The following is a 27928-nucleotide window of genomic DNA, read 5'->3' as shown; positions in this document are numbered from 1 at the left end:
AGTTTGTAAAAACAGATTCACTTTCTGCCTAGTAGGTGTCTGTAACATTTAGAACTCCTAGTGTCGAGTTGGATACCATACCACTGTAAAAGTGTAGTAAGAAATTTTGAGTTCAGAACATTTGATTGTTTCTCTTAATTTCCCTCTTTCCGGGCTCAAAAGCAGTCTTAAGGAAGAGTTCCGTCACCAACTCTCTAGCAGTTACAGTGTGAAAGTACCTGCAAAGATTAATTTTAGAATAACAGTTGCCCTTGTGGAAAACCTAAAAAATATACACAAATCTTCCTTTAGTCCAAGGAGCTAATTAGAAAAACATATTTTTTCCTACATGTTTGCACATACAGCTTAATTTGTATTATTAAGAAATTGCATGGGTTTTGTTTTTGTTTTGTAGTTCAACCCAAGGCCTTGTACATGGTAGGAAAGTGCTCTACCACTGACCCAGCCCCATAAGTTTTATAAGTATGTACCAATGACTTTCTATACATTAATTAAAGGAATCATTCAACAAAACTCCTAAAGTAAAATTACTTTTAATTGTATACATGTTATTATTTTAAATCAATATAAACATCTTTAAAGAATATATTTCAACATTAGAATTTAACAGGTAAAATTTTTGTGATAGTCTTCCAAAATGATGCTTACAATTGGTACTTTAATTCGGGTTAATTGCATCTCCACCCAGTTTTATCTTTTGAAGCATTTTCCAAACAGGACTTTGTTCTATGATGTAAGCTTTAGTTGTTATCATTCTATAGCAGATGCTATCTATGTATGGTTTGGAGGTAGTCTGGAAGAAGATATAAACATGCAGCATTACTTACAGAAGCCCAGCTATCTTTTTCAGTCACATAAAAAAATACCTAAATGTAATTCATTCAGCAAGTATCTCTGAATCACCTATAATTTAAAAAATACATGTGTTATTAGAGTAATACGAAAAACACCTGACTTCCATCTTCAGCAAATTTCAAATATAGCTGAAAAGCAGAATAGGATAGGGGATACATTCTAAATTTAAGACTAAGGAAGACCTGGGCTGGGGCTGGAGCTCAGTGGTAGTGCACTTGCCTGGCATGTGAAGGCACTGGGTTTGATTCTCAGCACTACATATAAATAAAATAAAGACCTATCAACAACTAAAAAAATATATTTAAAAGAAAAAAAAAGGAAGACCTAACTTTGCCTAAGGGAGTTCTGTGTATCTGGGTACACATACGAAAAGAAAGTGGGCAACTATGGAGAACATTCCATAAAACAATGTTTGTATTCAATTCATGACTGCAATCTAGGCAGTATATATATTTCAAAGTTTGAAGGAAGATGATACATATACAGCTAAATGTTCTTTTGGTCCAAACATTCACAAATGGATAGTAGCTACCACAAAAGATGAGGAGAAGCTGAGTTCAGGCTTGGGAAAGAGCTTTAAGCATGAAATAGCAAATTCTCTGAGTAAACAGAAGCTGAGTAGTTGTCAATCCTGCTTAAAAGGGCATGTAATTTGAAGTTAAAAACCTAAAAGTATACTAGTATTTGTATGTAAACATGTCTTCTTTCCCATGTGACTTACCTTGGCAATAGTGCACATAAGACTAATAGCATTTGCTGTGTTGTGTACTGGAAGTATCCGTAAGTTACTTCCCAGGAATCTGAAAAAAAAAAAAAAATTGGTACTTTACAGAGATCATAACTTACTGGCATTTGCTCCCTTAAACAGGTGTAAAGAGGACATGAATCTCAATTGTAAAGTGTTTATTCATTATGTGTTTATTTCCAACTAATGCCACGGGATTTGAAGTGGCAATATACCCAGAATTTAACTTAATTTAAAAAGGGCTCACTTTTGGTTTAGTCTTGCAGAAGAAGCCCAGAAGTCCTTCCCAAAGCCCATAAGTCTTTCCCAAAAAGAGCCCATAAAGTTTATCTGGTAGCAAAACAAAACTCAGGCCTCCCTTTAAGAATTGCTAACTGAAGTAAACAATACCGTGTAAAAAAGAAAAAGGAAAAAAAGCAAAAAAAAAAAAAAAACCCGGTAGTGCTGTTTTTCATACCTCTGCTGAATCCTGAACATCAGTTTCCATTCTTCAGGCCCATGGAGGGCAGCAAACAAAACCAAAAAACTATTTTTGTGAATATTAATAAACTTCTCAATTTTGTTTATAAATATTTCTTCAGCTGACATAATGCATTCTTTAGCGTCCATTAATAAAAATGCAACTCCTAGGAAAGGTAAAAGTCAATTTGTCATATAGAGCAAAATTTGTAAACTCAACAAAATCAAAAATAGCTATAACAAAATATCCAGACCCTAAACTCATAAGGAGTAGAAATTATAACAATTCTTTTTTTTTTATAACAATTCTTAACAAAAATGATTTAGGTAGTTCTTTGAAGTACTCTAGTAAAATAATAATTTGCATAGTAGTGTTTTCCAGATAAGGCACTATCCATATGAGGGTAATGCCTAATTTTAGTTAAAAGCTTGACTGTATTTTAAAAGTTAATCCTTTATGTTACTTAAAAAAAACTTTTTTTAAATGGCTTATTAGAAAGTACATTCCAAAAGATACAGGTAAGCAGCCAGATGGAAAAGACACACAACAAAGTGTCTCAGATGAGGTCTCATGGAATTTCACTGTCCTCTCTGGGCCCACCACTTTCCAGGCACCTTCATGTGTTCGGCAATTCAGAATCTCTTCTGACTTTTATTTAATTATTTATTTATTTTTAAGATTTTTTTTTTTTAAGTTGTTGATAGACTTCTACTTTATTTATTTCTATGCAGTGCTGAGAATCGAACCTAGTACCTCACACATGCCAGGCAAGTATGCCACCTCTGAGCCACAACCCCAGCCCTCCCTGTGACTTTTAAAAGCTAGAAATCAACTAAAGAAAGGGTAGTCTTAAGCAAATATTCAATCATTTCTTGTTGGAGAAACCTTTCTACCAGAGCTTAAGTACTTATATAAATTAATATACTCAACAGATATCTTGGATCTCTGAAATAGTATGAGGCACATAAGAATAATCCTAGGGGGATAACTTGATTGAATTATTGTTCTTTAAAAGATGTGGTAACGACAATCTGTGGAAATGACTTCATGATTATATAAAAACTGGATGAGCTTGAGCAAACTTATATAACCTCTGAATATATATTTCCTCCTCTGTAACATCAGAATAATAACCCTTTGTTAGTCCTGTCAAAAGGATTAAATAATGTATACAAAGGGCAAGAACATATAGTATGTCACCAAAAACACTTTACTTCTACCTGGAGGAGACTATTCAATCAGGAGAAATGAATTTGAGACTCGAACACTTTCAGCCTGGAGGTCTTATTTTTAAGAGCTTTTGAAAGCACCAGTTTTCCAAAACCTCTGCTATAGTAAAGGTCTGTTTACAGCCTTCTTGATAAAATCCTTTATCTCCATCTCTTTAATCACTTCTGTTATTTCTCAAGCACAGGTGAAGCTGCCCCTTCCCATCTCTCCAACCTTTTATCCTAATTCCTGTACTTTGCCCATGACTCATGGTTGTACAGTTTTAAGATTTCAGGAATATTTATTTGTCCCCATACAATTCTTTAATATTTACTTATAACCTATTGAGTAAATTCTCATACAAAATCATGACAAAATATCTCATTTTGGTTTTGCATTCAGATTTTGACCATTGATGCATGTCGGCCTCTTGTCAATACAGTTCATACTTTAATATTATCGATTGATTATTGGGAGAGTAGCATTTCTATTTTCATCTTAGTTCCAAGGTGAGTATTTTTTCCCATCCTCCATCAGACTCTCTTCGTTCTTTTTTTTTTTAAAGAGAGAGGAGAAAGAGAGAATTTTTTTAATATTTATTTTTTATTTTTCAGTTTTCGGTGGACACAACATCTTTATTTTATTTTTATGTGGTGCTGAGAATCAAACCCAGCGCCCTGCGCATGCCAAGCGAGCGCGTTACCGCTTGAGCCACATACATCCCCAGCCCTCTTGGTTCTTTTTTTAAAAAAATATTTCTTTAGTTATAGGTAGACACAATGCCTTTATTTTAATTTTTATGTGGTGCTGACGATCAAACCCAATGCCTCACCCACACTAGGTGAGCACTCTACCACTGAGCCACCACCCCAGCCCCCTTGCTTCAGTTTTAACAACTGTAACCTAAAAAGGAATGTATTCTGTAATTGACCATCTGTGCTTCTTTGCAGCAACAACAGTTTAACACATTCACCTCTCCCTAAAGGTAATATGTTAACTATCACATGACTACTGACTTGCAAAAATTATTAGAATTTATATCAAGGCAGTTAGCAAATATACTATACCAGAAAGAGAAAATATGATTGATCCATTTTCCACTGTATCTGAATACCGAATCTTGTGGCTTTGATTTTCTAGGGCAGTTGCAATTTCATAGGTCTTTAAAAGAATTTTTAGAAATACAAACTTAAAGATATGCTTACAATACTTTTATTATAGTTAATGAAAAAAAATTTAAAGTTTAATACTTTATTTTATAATGTCACTTGTAAAGATTTGTTCATCAAAAGAGAAAATCTGTTCTCTATGGAGAAAAACACTTTTAAGAACAGAAATATTTAATCCTACTTAAACAATGATTGTATGTTTGGAAATGAGTTAATGTACTATAGATACGTTTGTTATTTGGGAGCAGAAATTAACAACAATATTGAAGAACTAACCCATGACAATCACAGAAATGAAAACTTAAAAAAAGGCTACTTGGAAATGAATTATGACATGTATTAATGTATAACTCTGGAAAATGGATGATAATGTATTTCTTAAATGGTTGACAAAACCACAAAATACCAGAAACATAGATGACCGCACAGGAGACAACCAATTCTCCAATTCATCAGTTTGTGTTAGTTATTTTAATGTACTCTTTAAGAAGGCGAGTCAGAAAACATATGAAGACAGCATTACTATCTTCTGGCTTAAATACTATTTCAAAATTACCTCAATTCAGGACTGGGGCTGTAGTTCAGTGGCAGAGCACTTGCCTTGCACACGTGTGGCACTGGGTTTGATCCTCAGTGTCACATTAAAAATAAATAAAATAAAGGCATGCTATCCATCTACAACCACACACACACACACAAAAAAAAAACTTTATCATTAAAAAAAAAAAGTTACCTCATTCCCATTCTACCAAGAAATTAGATCATGTTAACCAAAATAACTAAAATCCTAGCAGTTAGGGCTGGGGTTGTAGCTCAGTGGTAGATTGCTTGCCCAGCACGTGTGAGGCATGGGGTTCAATCCTCAGCACCACATAAAAATAAATAAAATAAAGGTACTGTGTCCATCTACAAAATATATATATATTTATATAAATATATATATTCATTTATTTATTTTAAAATCCTAGTGGTTAATAGTGTTTCCTAACTGGTTAAAACTCAAGCTTGTGAGTCTCCAAATGGATAAAAATATCTTAGATTAATTTTACATTTTCCTTCAGAACATGTATATTTTAAGCACACAGTCTAAAATTAAGTATAAAATATATGCTTCTCTTCCTTCCTAAGAGAGTATTTTTTGTGCTACTTATATCCTGACCTACAGTTCAACTATGGCCCTTTCTTCTGAGGTTTTAAAACTGTACATTGCTTTCAGCAATGGCAGATTAAGTAATTTAGGTCAACTCTCCTGCTGAAGGCAACTTGAAAAACTGGACAATTAAAAAAATCTGCTTGAATGCATCAGAGAGCTAGCAGGATAGTTAAAACCTATAAGGTGAAGTTCTATACAAAAATTCAAAGATATAACCCTAGCATTTAGGCCACATCTTCCCTGAGGGCATCTGACAATTCAGAAAGAGGCAGAAGAAAAGCTAAATGAAGTTTTTGACAAAAGTAGAGCATCTCTCACTGGGAATGAAGCCTAACTTCAAACCATTTCAATCCCAGAAATTATATTAAGATGATACTGAATTACTAGTACTCCCAAGTACCTTCCAGAAGCATTCCCTAGAGCAACATTTCTCAATCAGTCTTCTCTATCAGTTTTCTCTTTCTTCTTTATAGAACAAAGAAAACTATTTGAGTGACTATTTTTTTTTAATTCTCCCATAACTAATGCCATTCTACATGCATAGGAGATAAAGTTAATTCATCATATACAATAAGCAACTGATGGCTAGGGTTGCCAGATTTAGCAAATAAAAATGCAAAATATTGGGCTGGGGATGTGGCTCAAGTGGTAGAGCGCTCGCCTGGCATGCGTGCAATCCGGGTTTGATCCTCAGCGCCACATACAAAGAAAGATGTTGTGTCCACTGAGAACTAAAAAATAAATATTAAAAAAAATTCTCTTTCTCTCTTAAAAAAAATGCAAAACATCCAGTTAAATTTGAATTATAAATAATTATGTAATTTTTAGTGTAGATATAACTCATGCAATATTTCAGACAAACCTACATTAAATGCATTACTCATCTGAAATTCAAATTCTGTTTAACCTGGCAAATAGGGAATTAGTGGTTCATTCTCTCACAGAATTAAGACTTCTCTAGAGAAATCCAATATTACTTTAGGCCTCCAATTGCTTCTACAATCTTTCAAATAAAAATTCCAACACAATAAAAAATAATCAGACAGGTCTGGGGCTGTAGCTCAGTGGTAAAGCACTTGCCTCACTGGGTTTGATCCTCAGCACCACATAAAATGAATAAAATAAAATAAAGATATTGTGTCCATTTACAGATAAGATTTTTTAAAAAAATTTTAAAGGTGAGAAGAGCATAGATAGAATAACAGGAAAAGGAATGAAGACTTGAAAGTATGATTCTTAACTGATGAGTATGAAAGGTACACATGAATCAGTTATTGGCAACAGTGTTAAGAATAACTTCAGGCAGATTATGAGGACCCCATATATGCTATGCTGAAGAATTTGAATCATATCTTACTGGGGGGCCAACTAAAAGTGATAATAAAAAGGAAATAAGAAAGGTAAAATTAAGAAGTAATGAATTGAGAGAAATAAGTTTAAGAGCTGATATATTGGGCTGGGCATGTAACTCAGTGGTAGAACATTTGCCTAGCATGTGCTAGACTCCAGTTTCAAGCCCATTACTGGAAAAAAAAATACAGTAGATTCTTCAAAATAAATGGGAAGTTAAGATTAGATTTTCTAAAATATGTTTCACAGATTATTAATCCCATGAAATAGTCCCAAAAAATATTCCTTAGTCATAAAATTAACACGAAATATTATTTTGTCTCCTTTGGGGGGGTTTCACAATACGTTTAAACATATTAAAGCCTCTGAAGAGGAGTACAGAAAAAAAAAAAAAACCTTGTTCAACTTTGTTTATACCAGTATTCCAAATAAAATCCGTACAATAATCCTTCCTGAATATATAATATCTATTAATGTGTTGAGAGCCACAGCCGAAGGGGCCCCAGCAAACTTCCAGCTGCCAGCTGACGATTGGCTCACAGCGGCCCCAGCAAACTTCTAGCTACCAACTGATTGGCTCCTCTGGGGTGATGCTCATTGGGCTGTTTCCCTGCCCTTTCAGACCACAGAGCTGCTCATTGGGGGACTTTTTTGGCTCCGCCCACGCAACCCAGCCAATAGGCTTCAAAAGCAGGAGGAATGGGGGAGGTTGAGAGGCTTGTGGGAAGTCGGTGGTGGCAGTTGGGCTCTGAGGGAATTCCTGAAGAGCTGTGTGGTGCGTGTGTTTTAAAAATAAAGTTCGTTTCTTTTGACAAGTGGCTCCTGAATTGTGCCCAGCCAGACTGCGGCATTAATGTCCTTTAAAACTAGTATTAGGAGCTGGGGCTATAGCTGAGAGAGTGCTTGCCTAGCACAGGTGAGGCACTGGGTTCCATACTCAGCACCACATTAAAAAAAAAAAAGTAAATAAAATTATTTAAAAAATATATTTTAAAAAACTAGTATTACATCTAGAAAATCTACTCATATGAAAGTAAATATAAATTTAAACAGATACGAAAAAGGGCACTTAATAACTAGTAGTTCACAATAGAATTAAAAGAAGGCCAATATGAAAATTTCACAGAAATGGCAAATTTCATTATTAAGTTCAGCTTAATAAATTTAACAGCTCTTATTAAATGAGTATTTGTAAAATTATAACTTATATACTCAGAATAAAGTATAAAAACCTAGTAGAGGAAAAACCCACATTTTTTAAAAGATTATGAACACAGAAATTGAGTAAGAACCCAATTCCTCCTCCCCCCTTTTTTTAACATTGGGAATCCAACACAGGACCTTGTTTGTGATAGGTCAGTGGTCTATCACTGAATTATATCCATAGCCCAGGAAAATCCTTTAATAACTTCAAGTACAAATAATTTCCAAACTACATAAACTGTTAGGCACACAAGGAATTTGGAATAGCAGTGAGGAGGAAAACTATCCTAATTCCTATGAAAATAACATTAAAAAGAAAACTATAGATCATCAATCTTTGGTAAATAATGATAAAAAAAATAGCAAACCAAATTTCAAAAGAATAGAAGAAAAATCCACAATTACCAGGTACTTTAATTAAGAAATGCAAAGATAGTTATTTAGGTTCTTATCAACAGATAACACTAAGCATGTATTTTAAAAATAATGCACTTATTTCTGATTAAGAGGAAAGACAGCATAAATTAAGCTGAGATGAATATTTTTTGACAATTGGTAACATCATGTATAATAAAACACTGGAGATATTCCCATTAAAATGAGAAATTGTTTTGGTTGCTCTGGTCACAGCAAAAATAAAAATAAGAGATAGCTATCAGAAATTCTCATTAATTACAAATTTTCACTAACTACCTTGAAAACCCAACAGAATCAGCTAATAACATATTATGAAAAGTCAGTGCAGAGATTAAATATAAAACAGATTACCACAAATTAAATTTTCCCCATATATGTAGATTGAAAACATTGGTGGAAGACAGTATATTGGACTTTATAATATTAACAAAACTTCAATATTCTAGGTACTTAATAAGAAACAGGAACAATCTAAAAACAGAAATTAAGACTTTCTTTGATGGGCTTATTAGTAGAGTGAACGTGAATAGGAAAAAAATCAATAGGAACCCCCAAAACTGAAAAGCAAAGAGATCAAAAAGCAGCTGAGGGTAGGGGGCATATCCAGGGACTAACTATAAAAAGTGTAACATGCATATGGGACTATCAGAAAGAGAAAAATAAAGTGAAAGGCACTAAAAAAAATGAAGCAATAACTGATAATTTCCTCAAATTAATGTCAGACACCAAATCATATAATCATATATCCAGGAAGCTCAAGGAACATTAAGCAAGAAAAATTCCAAAAAGGTATACTTAGGCACATCATATACTTAGGCACAACTGTTGAAAAAATTCTGGAAAGAAACCAGCTGACTGTAAGAGGAGCAAAGATAAAAATTACATGATTATCCCTCACAAGCTAGAGCTGCAAGAGATTGGTGTGAGATGTTTAAACTGGTGAAAAAAACACTGATCTAAATTCTGTATTTAAGAAATTACCCTTCAAAAGTGAACAAGAGTATACTCATGTTTATAGCAAGCACAATTCACAACAGCCGAACTATTGAGTCAGTGTAGGTATCTGTCAATGAATGAACGGATGAAGAAAATGTGGTATACATACACAATGAAGTTTTGTTCAGTCATAAAGAAGAATAAAATTATGACATTTACAGGAAAATGGATTGAACTTGAGAATATTATGTTAAGCGAAATAAGCCAAATTCAGAACGTCAAGCGTTTTCTCTCATATGTGGAAGCTAAAGGGGAAAAAGGAAAAGAAAGGCATTGGCACAGGTGGGAGAATCTCATGAAAAGTGAAGAGAGACCAGTAAAGGAAAGGGAGCCAGAGGACACAGCCACCTCAGAATGTGTGTATTTTCCCTGGGATGGGAGAACAAAAAGCAGTCACCCATAGTGTGTAAACGGATCTGATCTTTCTCCAAGCAGCCAGGCCCGCATGTCCCCAAACAGTGGTTCGAGGCTCCAAAACTAATGTTACTACCCTTCAGGAAAACAATCACATTTGGAAGAATAAAAGACCCAAGATAGCCAATGCAATATTGAGCATGAAGACTGATGTAGGAGTAGAGAGAAAGGGGAAATACTGAAGAACAATACTGTCCAAATTGTATTGCTATATCATGTGCTTGTATAGAGATGTAAACAATGAATCCCATTATATATCATTATAATGCACAACAAAAAACATGGGGAAAAAACTGAAGGAGAGAAAGAAGATTAGAGGAACTCAGAATTTTACCTAGTGTTCCAAGAGACTGAATCAAAACACAAGGTGTGCTGTCACATGTTAATATAGTGGGGCCACAGAAAAGCACTGAAGTACAACTCTAGGGAGACAGTAACCAGGTAAAACCCAGAAAATACTGGTTTTCAGAATAATAAGAAAAATAATAAGAGAAATGGAACGCATAAACACTGAGTGCCATATAGCTCAGTAGGGAGAAGAAGCACCCCCTTGACAGGCTGAAACAGACTCTTAGCAAACTTTAGGGGGCAGAGTTTTCCAACAAGCAAATTACACAGTCTGAGCAGATCACAATCATGAACTAGTGTGGGAAAAGAGGTTCCCTGCACTTCCCAGCAGATTTGGATAGTGCTGTAATAGGGAGCCACCTTAAGAAGAGTTCCATGATCTGAGCTTACTGCATGGGAGATCCCAAACCACTGCATTTCTTAAATCTCCCAAGACTCAACAGCCTCTTCTCTTCACTGGCTTAGTGGGTGTCCATTCCAAGAAAGTCAAAGAGACATAAATCCACTGATGGGATTTAGCAATGGGATATGTGGTTCGATCCTCAGCACCACATACAAATAAAGATGTCGTGTCCGCTGAAAACTAAAAAATAAATTTTAAAAAATTCTCTCTCTCTCTCTCTCTTTAAAAAAAAAAAAATTGGCAGATTGACCTCTGTGACAAGTAGCAAGACAGCTGTGTGTGGATTTGCAAGGGGGCTGGGTCTGGGAGAGGTACAGGTGGGTGTGGCAGACTGCTTAGGGCTCTCTACCTTAGTTCAAAACCCACTGGCTTGGTAGCTTCCCTCATGCACAGAGGTATTCAGAGAATAGCCACCACAATTTGGTCATTTGCCACAACCCCAAGCACATGACTGAGGATCTTGGGAACAGAGATGCGCAATCTGGATTGGTCCACAGGCTTGGTGGGTGAGAGGGTTTGGCCAGCAACTCAGATTGATACTGAGCCACTGGCCCTGGATGCAAAAGACAGAGGCCACAGGCCCTGCTTAGGACAACTTTGCCTTAGTCTGTGCTGGTGGAAAAAGAGGGGCAGGGTTCAGCCTACAGATGTCCTAATTGGTCTGACCTGTTTAGGCTGGGACTAAGAACCAACACACTGGACTGCACCTATAATCTACAACCCCTAGATACCTGGTAGATTCCAAAGTTAGAGACTTCTAAAAGAACTGTCTTGCCAAGCACAGTGGCGCACGCCTGTAATCCCAGTGTCTCAGGAGGTTGAGACAAGAGAATCCTGAGGCCAAAGTCAGCCTCAGCGAGAGTGAGGTGCTAAGCCACACAGGGGGGCCTGTCTCTAAATAAAATACAAAATAGGGCTGGTGATATGGCTCAGTGGGTCGAGTGCCCCTGAGTTCAATCCTTTATACAAAAAAAGCAAAAAAAAACAAAACAAAAACAAAACTGTCTCCATTTAAAATTCTTGGCAAGGAAGAATCATTCTTTATTCTGTCATTCTAGTTAGTTTTCCCTATTTTATACTATTATCTAATTTTACGTATTTTTTAAACTCTAGATTTTTCTCTCCTTTCTCATTTTTATTCCATTATCTTTTTTCTTTCTCTCATCATTTCTTACTCTTTCTACCCATTATAATGTACCTTTATATTAATTTTACGTTCATTAATGCCTATCTTCTCTTTGGCTAGTGGAGTTGTAGAAGTTATTTTCAACATGTTTTTATTTTATGATGATATCTGGTTTTCTTTTTAAGTTCTTGCTATCACTGGTGGTTATTTTCTCCTCTCAAAGTAGTGCTAGGGCTTGAACCCAGCACTTTGAAAATGTTGAGTGGGTGCTTTGATGCTAAGATATACCTCCAACCCAGTTGAGAGAAATTGTACCTTACCCCATCTAAGACCTAATCCTACTCAACCCTTGATGCACCCATAAACCTAAATAGTGGAGGCAAAATCACCCTGATGATGACCCAGCCCCAAATGTGAGGAGAGCCTAAAGATTGACTACTGAATATTCACCTTACCTCCACCCCCAGAAACACCTCACCCATGAGGAGCCTAGTACAGGTCACTCCCAAACCTTCTCAGATTATAAAGTGCAAACAAGTCAGGAGGAGTAATATGGGGTGTATACCTCACATATTCAACTATCTACATCATACCTACCTGAACTAGCAGAGGGTCCCCACTTACACAAGTCCAACAGAGAAAGTAGGTGCCCGCCCCCCCACCACCAGGTTCCAACAGAGTACACACAGAGTCATCGAAACATAATAAGAATAGCCTAAGAAGCTACAGGGAAACCACAATACAAAATCCAAATGAAATTAATCTCAACACTACACAACAAATCGATGTTCCAAGGTACACTATAAAGAGAAGGCTGCATCTCAACAGATGCACAATCTCAACACAGATGAGAAATAAGAGAAAAACAAGGCAACATGATGCCTCCAAAAGTTCAAAACTCCCCAATAAATGAATCCACGGGTAACAAAATGGATGAAATACCAAAGAATTTTTTTAAATGATTGTTGAAGCAATCAATGAACTCAAAAAAGATACAAATAAACAACCAAATGAATTAAGGAAGACAATGCAGAATATGAAAGAGCATTTTTATAAAGATCCTGAAAAAGAACCAAACAGAAATCTTTGGAATGATAAGCTTAATACATCAAATAAAAAGCTCAGTTGAAAATCTCACCAATAGACTAGATCCAGCAGAAAGAATATCAGGGCTTGAAGACAAGGTAAGATGAGTAGGAAAAATAAGAAACTATGAATAGAATGAACAACTTCTCTGGGACAACATTAAGACCAAATTTAAGACTCATAGGTCATGGTTTAGATATGATGTGTCCCCCAAAAGCTCATTTGTGAGACAATATAAGAAAGTTTAGAGGTGAAATGATTGGATTAGGAACACTTTAACTTAATAAGTATACCAGTCCACTGATAGAGCTTAACTTAGTGGTATATATCTTATGTATGAGTGTGTATATATGTATGTTTATAAGTAAAGTGAATCACAACAATGATACAAGGAACAGGAGGATTATTTTATTATTGTAAAATAATAAAATATATCTATATCATACCTACCTGAACTACTCACACTGTCTATGAAACAGTATAGTGTTATTTGAAAGTAGATTCATGTTAGTTATAAGTGTGTAATGCAAATTTTACAGTAACCAGTAGAAGAAGTAGTACTATTATGCTAAGAAAGGAAAGAAAAATGGGATGATATTCTCAGGCTAAAACTACAAAAGGCAAAAAGAATGCAAGAACAAAACAGAAATAAAGAACAAAATCAACAAATTGAGAGCAATATTAAATAAAGTAGATTTAATATAAATATATCAATAATTGATGGCCCCTGGGAGTTCTTGAATGTCCTCCGCGGCTACTTCTGAGTTGGATACATCTACTGAGAACACAGAAGACATTTCATCATCTGAATCAAATCCAAAGAACATCTGATATTTCTTTTGTGCAAAGACAAATAATCACTTTAGCATTAAAAAAAGAAAGAAACTTCTGCATTTCTACAGGGGAGCATGTTAGAGCATTCATAAAAATAAGACCATTACTGCAATTTTATACCTGGATTAGAGGAAATGTGGAGAGTATTATAAAAAAGTTTTTGTTATTTCTAATGCTGATTAATATGAGGTTTTGCTCTAAAATTATTGTAGTAAATAGGGTTTAGGGGCTGGGATTGTGGCTCAGCGGGGCTGGGATTGTGGCTCAGCGAATGGTAGAGCACTTGCCTAGCACGTGCAAAGCCCTGGGTTTGATCCTCAGCACCACATAAAAAAAAAATAAACAAAATAAATGCATTGTGTACAAATAAAAAATTTTTAAAATAGGGTTTAAAGTCTTCTATTAAAGTGGTACTGTTAGCCAGGTGTGGTGGCACAAGCCCGGTGTGGTGGCACAAGCCAGGTGTGGTGGCGCATGCCTGTAATCCCAGCAACTCGGAGGCTGAGGCAGGAGGATCATGAGTTCAAAGCCAGCCTCAGCAATGGTGAGGCACTAAGCAACTCAGTGAATCCCTGTCTCTAAATAAAATAAAATAAAAGGACTAGAAATGTGGCCCAGTGGTCGAATTCCTGAGTTCAATCCCTGGTACCAAAAAAAAAAAGTACTGTTACTCAGAACAGTAGAGGACACACATTGAGTGAAAGTATCAATACCTGGATATTCACCTAGCCTGGGACTCTTTTTTTTTTTTTTTTAAAGGGAGAATTTTTTTTATCTTTATTTTGTTTATTTATTTTTATGTGGTACTGAGGATCTAACCCAGGTCTCACACATGCGAGGCGAGCACTCTACCACTGAGTCACAACCCCAGCCTGCCTGGGACTCTTAAGAGAAAGAAGGTCACCAAATAGTTACTTGCATAAAAGTAGAAGTAATAAAGATCCCAGCAGATGGATAGAAACAAAAGCAGTATGAAAATTCAGGGGAACAAACCACCCAAAGGGCCCAAAACACTTCAAACAAATGATCCCATTGACACCATAATGGAAGAAATATTGAAAATTTAGAAAGTTCATAGTGAAAATTTTCCATAAGCTAGAAGAAAATGTAAATAATTAACTTAGAAAACACAGGAGGTGAAAGATCATTTCAATAAAGAGATTCTGAAAAAGTGCCAAACAGAAATCCTTAGAAATGAAAGACTCAATAAATCAAATTCAAAATTCAATGAAACATATCACCAATAGATTAGATCATTTTGAAAATAGATTCTCAGTCTTAAAGACAAAGTGCATAATTTTGAAAATAAAGTTGACAATAAAGAAAAGATGTTAAGAGACCATGATCAGAATATTTAAGAAATCTAGGATAACAGTAAGGCACCAAATCTAAGAATCATTTGCATAGAAGAAGGCTCCAATGAATACACAATGAAATAATATAAGAAAAATCTTCCAAATCTCAGAAACAAGATGGAAATCCAATTATAAGAACCTACAGAACCCCAAATAGTCAAGATCAAAAAAGATCCTCTCCAAGACACATTATAAAGAAAATGCCTAATATATAGACTAAAGACAGAATTTTTAAAGCTGCAAGAAAAAAATAGCAGGTCACATTTGGAGGTAGCCAATTCAGATTTCAACTGATTTTTCAACTCAGAACCTAAAAGGCAGGAGGATTTGAAATTATACATATATATATATATATATATATATATACACACACACACACATATCAAGGCCAGAAAGAAAACGGTGCCAACCAAGATTGTTATAAGCAGCAGAACTATCCTTCTGAACAGAATATAAAATAAAAACCTTCCAGGATAAGTATAAACTAAAATAATTCAAAACTACTAAGCCTATACTACAAAACACTCAATGAAACATTTCATGCAAAAGAAATAAAAAATAAAAATAAAAACCAGCATAGAGATGAATCACACTAGAATATTTAATTAAAGGATAATCAAGTTTAAATTAAGCATTAGAAACAAATCAAAATCATAGGAAATGAAAATTATCTCTCTATAATAACAATGAATGTAAATGAGCTAAACAATCCAAACAAAAGACACACACTGGCAAATTGGATTAAAAAACAAAGAGACTTGCCTTACAGGCAAAGACATCCATAGACTAAACATAAATGAATGGAAAAAAAATATGATGCAAATAAAAATGAAAAATGAAAGCAAGCAAGGGTAGTTATTCTCCTACTGATAAAGTAGACTTCAAGTCAAAATTAATCAGAAGAGAAAAGATGGTTACTTCATAGCAGACAAGGGAATCATCCAACACCAAGATAAAATTATTATAAATATTTATGTCCTAACCAACAGTGCACCTATGTACATAAAACAAACCCTACTCAATGTAAAGAATCATACAGACCACAATATAATAATATTAGATAATTTCAACACACTTCTCTCACCATTACATAGGTCATCCATACATAAACTAAGTAAAGACTCCTTAAAACAAAAAAAATACTATTAATCAAATAAGCCAACTGAATAAGACAACTGAATTCACTTTCTTCTCAGGGACACATGGACCTTTCTCTAAAAAATAGATAATATTTTAGGTCACAAAGCAGATCTTAGAAAATACAAAAACAAAATAAAAATAATTCTTTGCATCCTATCAGATCATAATGGAATGAAATTAGAAATCAATGATGAGATAAAAAACAGAAAGCACTCTAAAATTTGGAGATTAAATAATACTCTTTTGAATGATGAATGGACAGCAGAAGAAATTAGAGAGAAATAAAAAAAATCTTAGAAACAAATGAGAAAAGAGATACAATATATCAAAATCACTGGAAAGTATTAAGGCAGTTCTAAGAGGAAAGTTTATAGTATTGAGTTCCTCCATTAAAAATAGAAGCCAGGTGTGGTGGCACATACCAGTAATTCCAGCGATTTAGGAGTCTAAGTCAGGAGTCTCACCAATTTAATGAGGCCCTAAGCAACTTAGCAAGACTTATTGTTTGGATGTGAGGTCTTCCTCAGAAGCTCACTTGTGAGACAATGCAAGAAGGTTCAGAGAAGAAATGATTGGGTTATGAGAACCTTAACTTAATCAGTTAATTTATCCCCAATGGGATTAACTGAGTGGTAACTAAAGGCAGACAAGATGTGGCCAGAAGAGGTGGGCATTGGGGGCATGACTTTGCGGAGTATATTTTGTATCTGGCAAGTGGAGTCTCTCTCTCTCTCTGCTTCCTAATCACCATGTGAGTTGATTCCTAGGCCACACGCTTCCAATATGATGTCTGGCCTCACCTCAAGCCCAAGAAATGGAACTGGCTATCTGTGGACTGAGACCTCTGAAACCATGAGCCCAAAATAAACTTTTCCTTCTCTACAAGTATTCTGGTTGGGTCTTTTAGTCACAATAGCAAAAAAAAAAAAAAAAAAAAAAACTAACTAAAATAGTGACACTGTCTCAAAATAAAAAAATAAAAGGCTGGGGATAAAGCTCACTGGTAAGCACCCCTTGGGTTCAATCCCTGGTACAAAAAACAAATCTTTCCAACAATGAAAAATCCAGTACCAAAAGGGTTTTCAGTCAAGTTCCACCAAACCTTTAAAGCAAAATTAATGCCATCCCCTTCAAATTATTCCATAAACTAGAAAAGGAGGGAACACTGCCAAATTAATTCATAAGGCCAGCATTACCCTGATACAAAAACTAGATAAACACACATCAAGAAAAGAAAACTTTATCCCTAATGACACAGATACAAAAATCCTTAAAAAAAATTGGCAAGCCACATTCAAAAACACATGAAGAAGACAGTACATCAAATGAGTTCATTCCAGGAATGCAAAGTTTGTTCAACATACACAAATCAATAAATGTAACATACCACGTAAGTAGAGTTAAGGATAAGAATCACATAATTATCTCAATAGATGCATAAAAAGCATTTGACAAAGTCCAGAACCCATTCGTATTTAAAACACTAGAGAAACAGGGATAGAAGGAACTTATCTCAACATTGTGACAAATCCAAGGCCAAATCATACTGAATGGAGAAAAACTGAAAACGTTTCTTCTAAAATCAGAAACAAGACAAGGATGTCCATTCTCACCACTCCTATTGAATGTAGTTCTCAAAACTCTAGCCAGAGCAATCAGGCAAGAGAAGGAAATTAAAGGGATACAAATGGGAAAAGAAAAAGCCAAATTATCTCCAGTTGCTAATGACATGATTCTACATCTAGAAGACACAAAGACTCCACCAGGAGACTTCTAAAGGTTATAAACAAATTTAGTGAAGTAGGAGGCACAAGATCAACATACATAAATTGATCACTTTCTCATATTCCAATAATAAATCTTCCGAGAAAGAATTCAGGAAAATTATCACATTCATAATAACCTTAAAAAAAAAAACCTTGGGAGTAAATCTAACCAAGAAGGTGGAAGTCCTATACAATGAAAACTACAGAACACTGAAAAAAAGAAACTGAAGACCTTAGAGGATGGAAAGACCTCCCATGTTCCTGAATAGGCAGAATTAACATTGTCAAAATGGCCACATTACCATTAGTGTTATCTAAATTCAATGCAATCCCCATCAAAATACTAATGACAATCTTCACAGAACTAGGAAAAAAGTCCTGAAATTCATTTAGAAAAAATAAAAGACCCAGGATAGCCAATGCAATATTGAGCATGAAGACCACAATACCTAACCTCAAATTATAATAAAGAGCTATATAGTACAATAAATTACATGGTACTGGTATCAAAATAGATATGAAGACCAACAGAATAGAATACAAGACATAATAGAAGACACAGACACAAACCCAAAGAGTTACAGTCATCTGATACTTGACAAAGGTGCCAAAAATATATGTTGGAGAAAAGATAGCCTTTTTAACAAATGGTTTTGGGAAAAATGGATATCCATATGTAGAAGAATGAAACTAAATCCCTATCCCTCACTCTGTACAAAAGTCAAATTAAAGTGGATCAAAGACCTAGGAATTAGACTAGAAATTTTTTAACTGCTAGAAGAAAACACAGGTTTCTCCAACACATAAGATTAAGAAATAAAAATTAAGAATCAATAAATGGGATGTCATCAAATTTAAAAGTTTCATCACAGTTAAAAAAAAATTAACGGAACTGTGACCACCGACAGAAAAGGCCCAGAGGCCAGCGGAGGGACAGAGCTTCCAATCACTCCTGCAAGGTAGGCGGGCCTGCGACCCACCGGCAGAAGAGGAGCAGCGGCCTGCTGAGAGGCAGAGCCGCCCCCTCCCCCTGCGCTGGCAAGGTAGATGGAACTGTGACCACCCACAGAGCAGGCCCAGTGGCCTGCTGAGGGGCAGAGCCGCCCCCCACCCCCCGCGCCTGCCAGGTAGGCGGAACTGTGACCACCAATAGAAAAGGCCCAGTGGCCCGCGGAGGGACAGAGCTTCCAATCACTCCTGCAAGGTAGGCGGGCCTGCGACCCACCGGCAGAAGAGGAGCAGCGGCCTGCTGAGAGGCAGAGCCGCCCCCCCCCGCGCCTGCAAGGTAGGCGGACCTGCGACCCACTGGCAGAACAGCCCCAGAGGCCTGCAGAGGGGCAGTGCCGCTGCCTGCGCCTGCAAAGTAGGCAGAACTGCGACCACTGACAGAACAAGCCTAGCGGCCCACAGAGGGACAGAGCCGCCGCCCGCGCCTGCAAGGTAGGCGGACCTGCTACCGACCGGCAGAGCAGGCCCAGCGGCCTGCCGGCGTGGTAGGCACATTGCCCCAATTGGAGGAGGGGCAGAGCCGCCGCCCGCGCCTGCGAGGGAGACTTTGCAACTATACAAAACCAATATAAATATATAGGGGGAAAATTCAATAGCACAACAGTTTCACCAAGTAGAAAGGAACGCGAACAGTATGAAGAGACAAGGAAAGAAAGGACCACAAGCAATGCAGGTCAACTCAACGTTAGAAGAGGTAATAGCTGCAGCAGATGGAATGTCAGATAAAGAATTCAGGATATACATGCTTCAGATGATCTGGAGTCTCAAGGAAGACATCAGACAGCAAAATCAGACAATGAAAGATCACTTCAACAATGAATTACATAAACAAATCCAAGAAGCAAAAGATCAACTATACAGGGAGATAGAGGTTATAAAAAACAAACAAACAGAAATCCTAGAAATGCAGGAAGCAATAAACCAACTTAAAAACTCAATGGAGAATACTACCAGCAGAGTAGAACACTTAGAACATAGAACATCAGACAATGAAGACAAAGTATTTCAACTGGAAAAGAACATAGACAGCTCAGCAAGACTGTTAAGAAACCATGAGCAGAACATCCAAGAAATATGGGATAACATCAAGAGACCAAATTTAAGAGTCATTGGGATACAGGAAGGGACAGAGTTTCAAACCAAAGGAATGAGCAATCTATTCAATGAAATAATACAAGAAAACTTCCCAGACTTGAAGAATGAGACAGAATCCCAAATCCTAGAAGCCTACAGGACGCCGACTGTGCAAAATCATAAGAGACCCACACCTAGACACATTATAATGAAGATGCCCAACATACAGAATAAGGAGAGAATTTTAAAAGCTACAAGAGAAAGGAAGCAGATCACATTTAGGGGTAAGCCAATCAGGATAACAGCTGATCTTTCAACACAGACTTTGAAAGCTAGAAGATCCTGGAATAACATATTTCAAACACTGAAAGAAAATGGGTTCCAACCAAGAATTGTGTTTCCAGCGAAATTAAGCTTCAGGATGGAAGATGAAATTAAAACCTTCCACGATAAACAAAATTAAAAGAATTTGCAGCTAGAAAACCATCTCTTCAAAACATCCTTGGCAAAACATTACAGGAAGAGGAAATGGAAAATAACAATGAAAACCAACAGTGGGAGGTAGGACAGTAAAGGGGGGAAAAATAATCAAAGAGGAAAACAAACCATGTTTAGTAACAGAAATAAACAAATATGGCTGGAAGAACAACCCATATCTCAATAATAACCCTAAATGTTAATGGCTTAAACTCACCAATCAAGAGACACAGGCTAGTAGAATGGATCACAAAACAAGACCCAACAATATGCTGCCTACAGAAGACGCATTTGATAGGAAAAGACATACATAGGCTGAAGGTGAAAGGTTGGGAAAAATCATATCACTCATATGGACTTCGGAAACAAGCAGGAGTGTCCATACTCATATCAAATAAAATAGATTTCAAGCCAAAGTTAATCAAAAGGGATAAAGAGGGACACTACATACTGCTTAAGGGAACCATACACCAACAAGACATAACAATCATAAATATATATGCCCCAAACAATGGTGCAGCTATGTTCATCAAACAAACTCTTCTCAAGTTCAAGAGTCTAATAGACCACCATACAATAATCATGGGAGACTTCAACACACCTCTCTCGCCACTGGACAGATCTTCCAAACAAAAGCTGAATAAGGAAACTATAGAACTCAATAACACAATTAATAACCTAGACTTAATTGACATATATAGAATATACCACCCAACATCAAGCAGTTACACTTTTTTCTCAGCAGCACATGGATCCTTCTCAAAAATAGATCATATATTATGTCACAGGGCAACTCTTAGACAATATAAAGGAGTAAAGATAATACCATGCATCCTATCTGATCATAATGGAATGGAACTGAAAATCAACGATAAAAGAAGGAAGGAAAAAGAATACATCACTTGGAGAATGAACAATAGGTTACTGAATGATCAATGGGTTATAGAAGACATCAAGGAGGAAATTAAAAAATTCTTAGAGATTAATGAAAACACAGACACAACATATCGGAATCTATGGGACACATTGAAAGCAGTTCTAAGAGGAAAATTCATTGCTTGGAGTTCATTCCCTAAAAAAAAAAAAAAAACCAACAAATAAATGATCTCATACTTCATCTCAAAATCCTAGAAAAAGAAGAGCAAAACAACAGCAAAAGAAGTAGAAGGCAAGAAATAATTAAAATCAGAGCTGAAATTAATGAAATCGAAACAAAAGAAACAATTGAAAAAATTGACAAAACTAAAAGTTGGTTCTTTGAAAAAATAAACAAAATCGACAGACCCTTAGCCATGCTAGCGAAGAGAAGAAGAGAGAGAACTCAAATTACTAGCATACGGGATGAAAAAGGCAATATCACAACAGACACTTCAGATATACAGACGATAATCAAAAATTATTTTGAATCCTTATACTCCAATAAATTAGAAGATAGTGAAGGCATCGATAAATTTCTTAAGTCATATGATCTGCCCAGATTGAGTCAGGAGGATATAGACAACATAAACAGACCAATATCAATTGAGGAAATAGAAGAAACCATCAAAAGACTACCAACTAAGAAAAGCCCAGGACCGGATGGGTATACAGCAGAGTTTTACAAAACCTTTAAAGAGGAACTAATACCAATACTTTTCAAGCTACTTCAGGAAATAGTAAAAGAGGGAGAACTTCCAAATTCATTCTATGAGGCCAACATCACCCTGATACCTAAACCAGACAAAGACACTTCAAAGAAAGAAAACTACAGACCAATATATCTAATGAACCTAGATGCAAAAATCCTCAATAAAATTCTGGTGAATCGGATACAAAAACATATCAAAAAAATTGTGCACCATGATCAAGTAGGATTCATCCCTGGGATGCAAGGCTGGTTCAATATACGGAAATCAATAAATGTTATTCACCACATCAATAGACTTAAAAATAAGAACCATATGATCATCTCGATAGATGCGGAAAAAGCATTCGACAAAGTACAGCATCCCTTTATGTTCAAAACTCTAGAAAAACTAGGGATAACAGGAACATACCTCAATATTGTAAAAGCAATCTATGCTAAGCCTCAGGCTAGCATCATTCTGAATGGAGAAAAATTGAAGGCATTCCCTCTAAAATCTGGAACAAGACAGAGATGCCCTCTCTCACCACTTCTGTTCAACATAGTTCTCGAAACACTGGCCAGAGCAATTAGACAGATGAAAGAAATTAAAGGCATCAAAATAGGAAAAGAAGAACTTAAATTATCACTATTTGCAGATGACATGATTCTATACCTAGCAGACCCAAAAGGGTCTACAAAGAAACTATTAGAGCTAATAAATGAATTCAGCAAAGTGGCAGGATATAAAATCAACACGCATAAATCAAAGGCATTCCTGCATATCAGCGACAAATCCTCTGAAATGGAAATGAGGACAACCACTGCATACTTGGGAATCAACCTAACAAAAGAGGTGAAAGACTTATACAATGAAAACTACAGAATCCTAAAGAGAGAAATAGAAGAAGATCTTAGAAGATGGAAAAATATACCCTGTTCATGGATAGGCAGAACTAACATCATCAAAATGGCGATATTACCAAAAGTTCTCTACAGGTTCAACGCAATGCCAATCAAAATCCCAATGGCATTTCTTGTAGAAATAGAGAAAGCAATCATGAAATTCATATGGAAAAATAAACGACCCAGAATAGCAAAAACAATGCTAAGCAGGAAGTGTGAATCAGGCAGTATAGCGATACCAGACTTCAAACTATACTACAGAGCAATAGTAACAAAAACAGCATGGTACTGGTACCAAAACAGGCGGGTGGACCAATGGTACAGAATAGAGGACACAGAAACCAATCCACAAAACTACAACTATCTTATATTTGATAAAGGGGCTAAAAGCATGCAATGGAGGAAGGATAGCATCTTCAACAAATGGTGCTGGGAAAACTGGAAATCCATATGCAACAAAATGAAACTGAATCCCTTTCTCTCGCCATGCACAAAAGTGAATTCAAAATGGATCAAGGCGCTTGATATCAAATCAGAGACATGCCGTCTGATAGAAGAAAAAGTTGGCTACGATCTACATACTGTGGGGTCGGGCTCCAAATTCCTCAATAGGACACCCATAGCACAAAAGTTAATAACTAGAATCAACAAATGGGACTTACTCAAACTAAAAAGTTTTTTCTCAGCAAAAGAAACAATAAGAGAGGTAAATAGAGAGCCTACATCCTGGGAACAAATCTTTACTCCTCACACTTCAGATAGAGCCCTAATATCCAGAGTATACAAAGAACTCAAAAAATTAGACAATAAGAGAACAAACAACCCAATCAACAAATGGGCCAAGGACCTGAACAGACACTTCTCAGAGGAGGACATACAATCAATCAACAAGTACATGAAAAAATGCTCACCATCTCTAGCAGTCAGAGAAATGCAAATCAAAACCACCCTAAGATACCATCTCACTCCTGTTAGATTGGCAGCCATTATGAAGTCAAACAACAACAAGTGCTGGCGAGGATGTGGGGAAAAGGGTACACTTGTACATTGCTGGTGGGACTGCAAATTGGTGCAGCCAATTTGGAAAGCAGTATGGAGATTTCTTGGAAAGCTGGGAATGGAGCCACCATTTGACCCAGCTATTCCCCTTCTCGGTCTACTCCCTAAATACCTAAAAAGAGCATGCTACAGGGACACTGCTACATGGATGTTCATAGCAGCACAATTCACAATAGCAAGACTGTGGAACCAACCTAGATGCCCTTCAATAGATGAATGGATAAAAAAAATGTGGCATTTATACACAATGGAGTATTACTCTGCATTAAAAAATGACAAAATCATAGAATTTACAGGGAAATGGATGGCATTAGAGCAGATTATGCTAAGTGAAGCTAGCCAATCCCTAAAAAACAAATGCCAAATGTCTTCTTTGATATAAGGAGAGTAACTAAGAACAGAGTAGGGTTGAAGAGTATGAGAAGAAGATTAACATTAAACAGGGATGAGAGGTGAGAGGGAAAGGGAAAGAGAAGGGAAATTGCATGGAAATGGAAGGAGACCCTCAGAGTTATACAAAAATACATACAAGAGGAAGTGAGGGGAAAGGGAAAAATAATACAAGGGGGATAAATGAATGTCAGTAGAGGGGGCAGAGAGAGAAGAGGGGAGGGGAGGGGAGGGGGGATAGTAGAGGATAGGAAAGGCAGCAGAACACAACAGACACTAGTATGGCAATATGTAAATCAATGGATGTGTAACTGATGTGATTCTGCAATCTGTATATGGAGTAAAAATGGGAGCTCATAACCCACTTGAATCAAAGTGTGAATATGATATATCAAGAACTATGTAATGTTTTGAACAGCCAACAATAAAAAATTTAAAAAAAAATTAAGAGCATGAAGAAAGCCTACAGAATGGGAGAAAATCTTTGCAAGTTAGTCCTCTGGCAGGGGATTAATATACAGAATGTATAAGAACACACACACACACACACAAAAAAAATAATCTTGACACCAAAACAAGTAACCCAATAAATAAATAGGCAAAATAACTAAATAGATACTTCAAAAGAAGAAATAAAAATGGTCAATAAATATATGAAAAAATGCTCAACATCCCTGACAATAAGGGAAATGTAAATCAAAACTACATTGAGATCCATCTCTCTCCAGTTAGAAGGGCAATCATGAAGAACACAAATAATAATAAATGTTGGCTAGGTGTGAGGGGAAAGGTACACTCATACATTGCTGGTGGGACTGCAAATTATTACAACCACTTTGGAAAGCAGTATCCATATTCCTCAAAAGACTTAGAATAGAACCACCATATGACCCAGTTATCCTACTCCTCAGTATTTATCCAAAAGAACTAAAATCAGAATACTCTAGTGATGCAGCCACATAAATATTCATAGCAGCACAATTCACAGTAGCCATGCTATGGGACCAGCCCAGGTGCCTGTCAGCAGATGAATGGTTAAAGAAAATGTGATATATATGCAAATTGGAGTTTTACCCAGCCATAAACATGAATGAAATTATGGCATTTGCCAGTAAATGAATGAAACTGGAAAACATCATGCTAAGTGAAATAAGCCACATGCAGAAAGTCAAGGGTTGAATATCTTCTCTCATATGCAGAAGCTAGGGAGAAAAAGGGGACAGTAGATCTCACAAAGATAAAGGGAATATCAGTGGAGTAGAAGGAAATTGAGGCAGAGGGATGAGCAACTGAACAAGGGAAGAAATGTGGGATGAATTTGACAAAATTATGCTGAGTACAGATATGGATATGCCACAGTGAATTCCACCCTTATATAGATCTATAAAGAAGGACCAGTTAAAAAAAATGATAAATAAATAGAAGGAAGACCACTAGAGTAGTGGAAGGGGAACAGTAGAAAGGAGAATAGAAGGGAAAGAGGAAGCACAAAAGATTGAAATGAAGTAAATTAAATTCCATGTATGTATGATTATGTCAAAATGAACCCCACTATTATATATTACTATAATGCACTAACAAAAGCATTTAAAAAAGGACAGGGCTGGGGTTGTGACTCAGCTGTAGAGCACTCACCTAGCACATGCGAGGCCCTGGGTTTGATCCTCAGCACCACATAAAAATAAATAAATAAAATAAAGGTATTGTGTCCAACTACAACTAAAAAATAAATATTTAAAAAACAAACAAACAAAAACACAGACTTCCACTGCTTTTGAGGACACTTTTAAAAGTTGTGCTTGATAACTTTTGACTCCTCCAGGAAAGAATGTTTTTTCTGGGCATGATGCTTGTATAATGAATCATCGTTAATAAAGTTAGGTGTTAGATCTGTCTCTTGCATGAAGCCTAGATATTAGTATTGAATCCATTTAACTGTGTGACTAAAATTTAAATAAATATGGAAATTATGGTTATAGAAAAATTATGTCATAAACATTTTATGTAATTAAAAGTTATAAATATTTAATATAATTAGTATTTGATCATTGATATAATTAATTAAAGTCCTAACAGGAAAGGGAAATTGGTAATGTTCTATTTCATGGCCTGATTAGCTTACATGGGTATTCTATTTATAATAAATGTGTTTAATGATTCTGTATATTCTATGAATTTTCTCTATGTATATTTTACAATTCGAAAAAAGAAAAACAAAATAAACAACAACAAAATCCCTGAATGGAGGTTTGAGTTTAAGAGGAGTAAAAAGAGAATTATTGCGATGGAAGATAGAACTGATGATAATATCCCCAAAACAGAAAATATGAGAGGTCAAAATACATGGAGGATATTATGAGAAGATCTAACACAGATCTAATAGAAGTTCAGAGTGGAAGGAGGGAAAGCATAGGACAGAGGCATTATTAAAGATGATGAATGAAAACCTAATAAGTGACATAATTTCACAGATTCATGAAGCCTCAAAAGATTTTTTAATCTTCACATTAAATCTATAGAATTCTAAAATGTAAAAAGCAGCCAGAGAGGAAAGACAGGAATTTTCAAAGGAGTGACCATTAAACTGACTGTTCTCTTATTAACAACAGAAGCTAGAATCAATAAAATGAGATCTTCAATATGCTGAAAGAAAACAGCTATAAAACCAGTGAAAAATATTTTTCAGTTTGGAGCAACTGGAATTCTCATACATTATTGATGGGAATATAAAAGACTGTGAACTGACTGACTCCCCTCAGGTATTCAACTTCCCATTCCCTTCCTCTAAAAAACTACAGAGACAGCATCCTTCCAATGCTGCTAAGACTATAAAGATCAATTTCTGGTTATTTCTCTCTCAAAAATCCATATATATATATATATATATATATATATATATATACACACACACACACACACACACACACAAATATAAACATACACATATACACACACAAACATGTATATGTATATATACATACACACATATATCGATGTAAGTATCTAGGTGTATATATATATATATACATATGTACATGCCTTACTGTTTCTAGATATATTAACATGTCTATTAGAGCAAGCTTAGAGAGAAAAAAACATGAGAAAATTTCCAGCCTTAAAAGACTTAGGATGTTGAACATGAATGCAAGAAGTTTATACTTTAGATTTAAAATACATATAGTTTATTATGTACTTTGTACTCTCCACAACTAATTGTGGACACTTAAATGAAGGATCTTTTAAAATATTGTTTTATGTGAAAATTAGTTTCAATTGTGTAATTTAAGATTAATGGCTCAGTGAGCCCCTTTACCTTAAGAGACGAGCTAATAATAACTGTAGTCGTCCATTTTATTTCTTCTTTCCCACCACTTTCAGCCAT

The 27928-nt window shown here is 35.8% G+C and overlaps 1 protein-coding gene across 1 annotated transcript; it reads right to left on the bottom strand.

Moving 5' to 3' along the window:
• Positions 1-658: 658 nt before the first annotated feature.
• On the bottom strand, positions 659-27928 carry CUNH1orf146 (chromosome unknown C1orf146 homolog). Its single transcript, XM_046462504.1, has 5 exons — positions 27860-27928; positions 4337-4430; positions 2058-2226; positions 1577-1655; positions 659-793 (listed from the first exon to the last, which is right to left on the bottom strand). Exons 1-5 carry the CDS (start codon positions 27926-27928, stop codon positions 659-661), a joined length of 546 nt encoding a protein of 181 aa, XP_046318460.1.

Source organism: Marmota monax, unplaced genomic scaffold (genome assembly GCF_021218885.2).
Source record: "Marmota monax isolate L192 unplaced genomic scaffold, Marmota_monax_Labrador192_F-V1.1 WCK01_AAM20220418_F8-fsc00070, whole genome shotgun sequence".
Classification (NCBI taxonomy): Eukaryota; Metazoa; Chordata; class Mammalia; order Rodentia; family Sciuridae; genus Marmota; species Marmota monax.
Note: the sequence above shows the minus strand (reverse complement) of the source record. Positions and strands in the feature narration are given on the sequence as shown.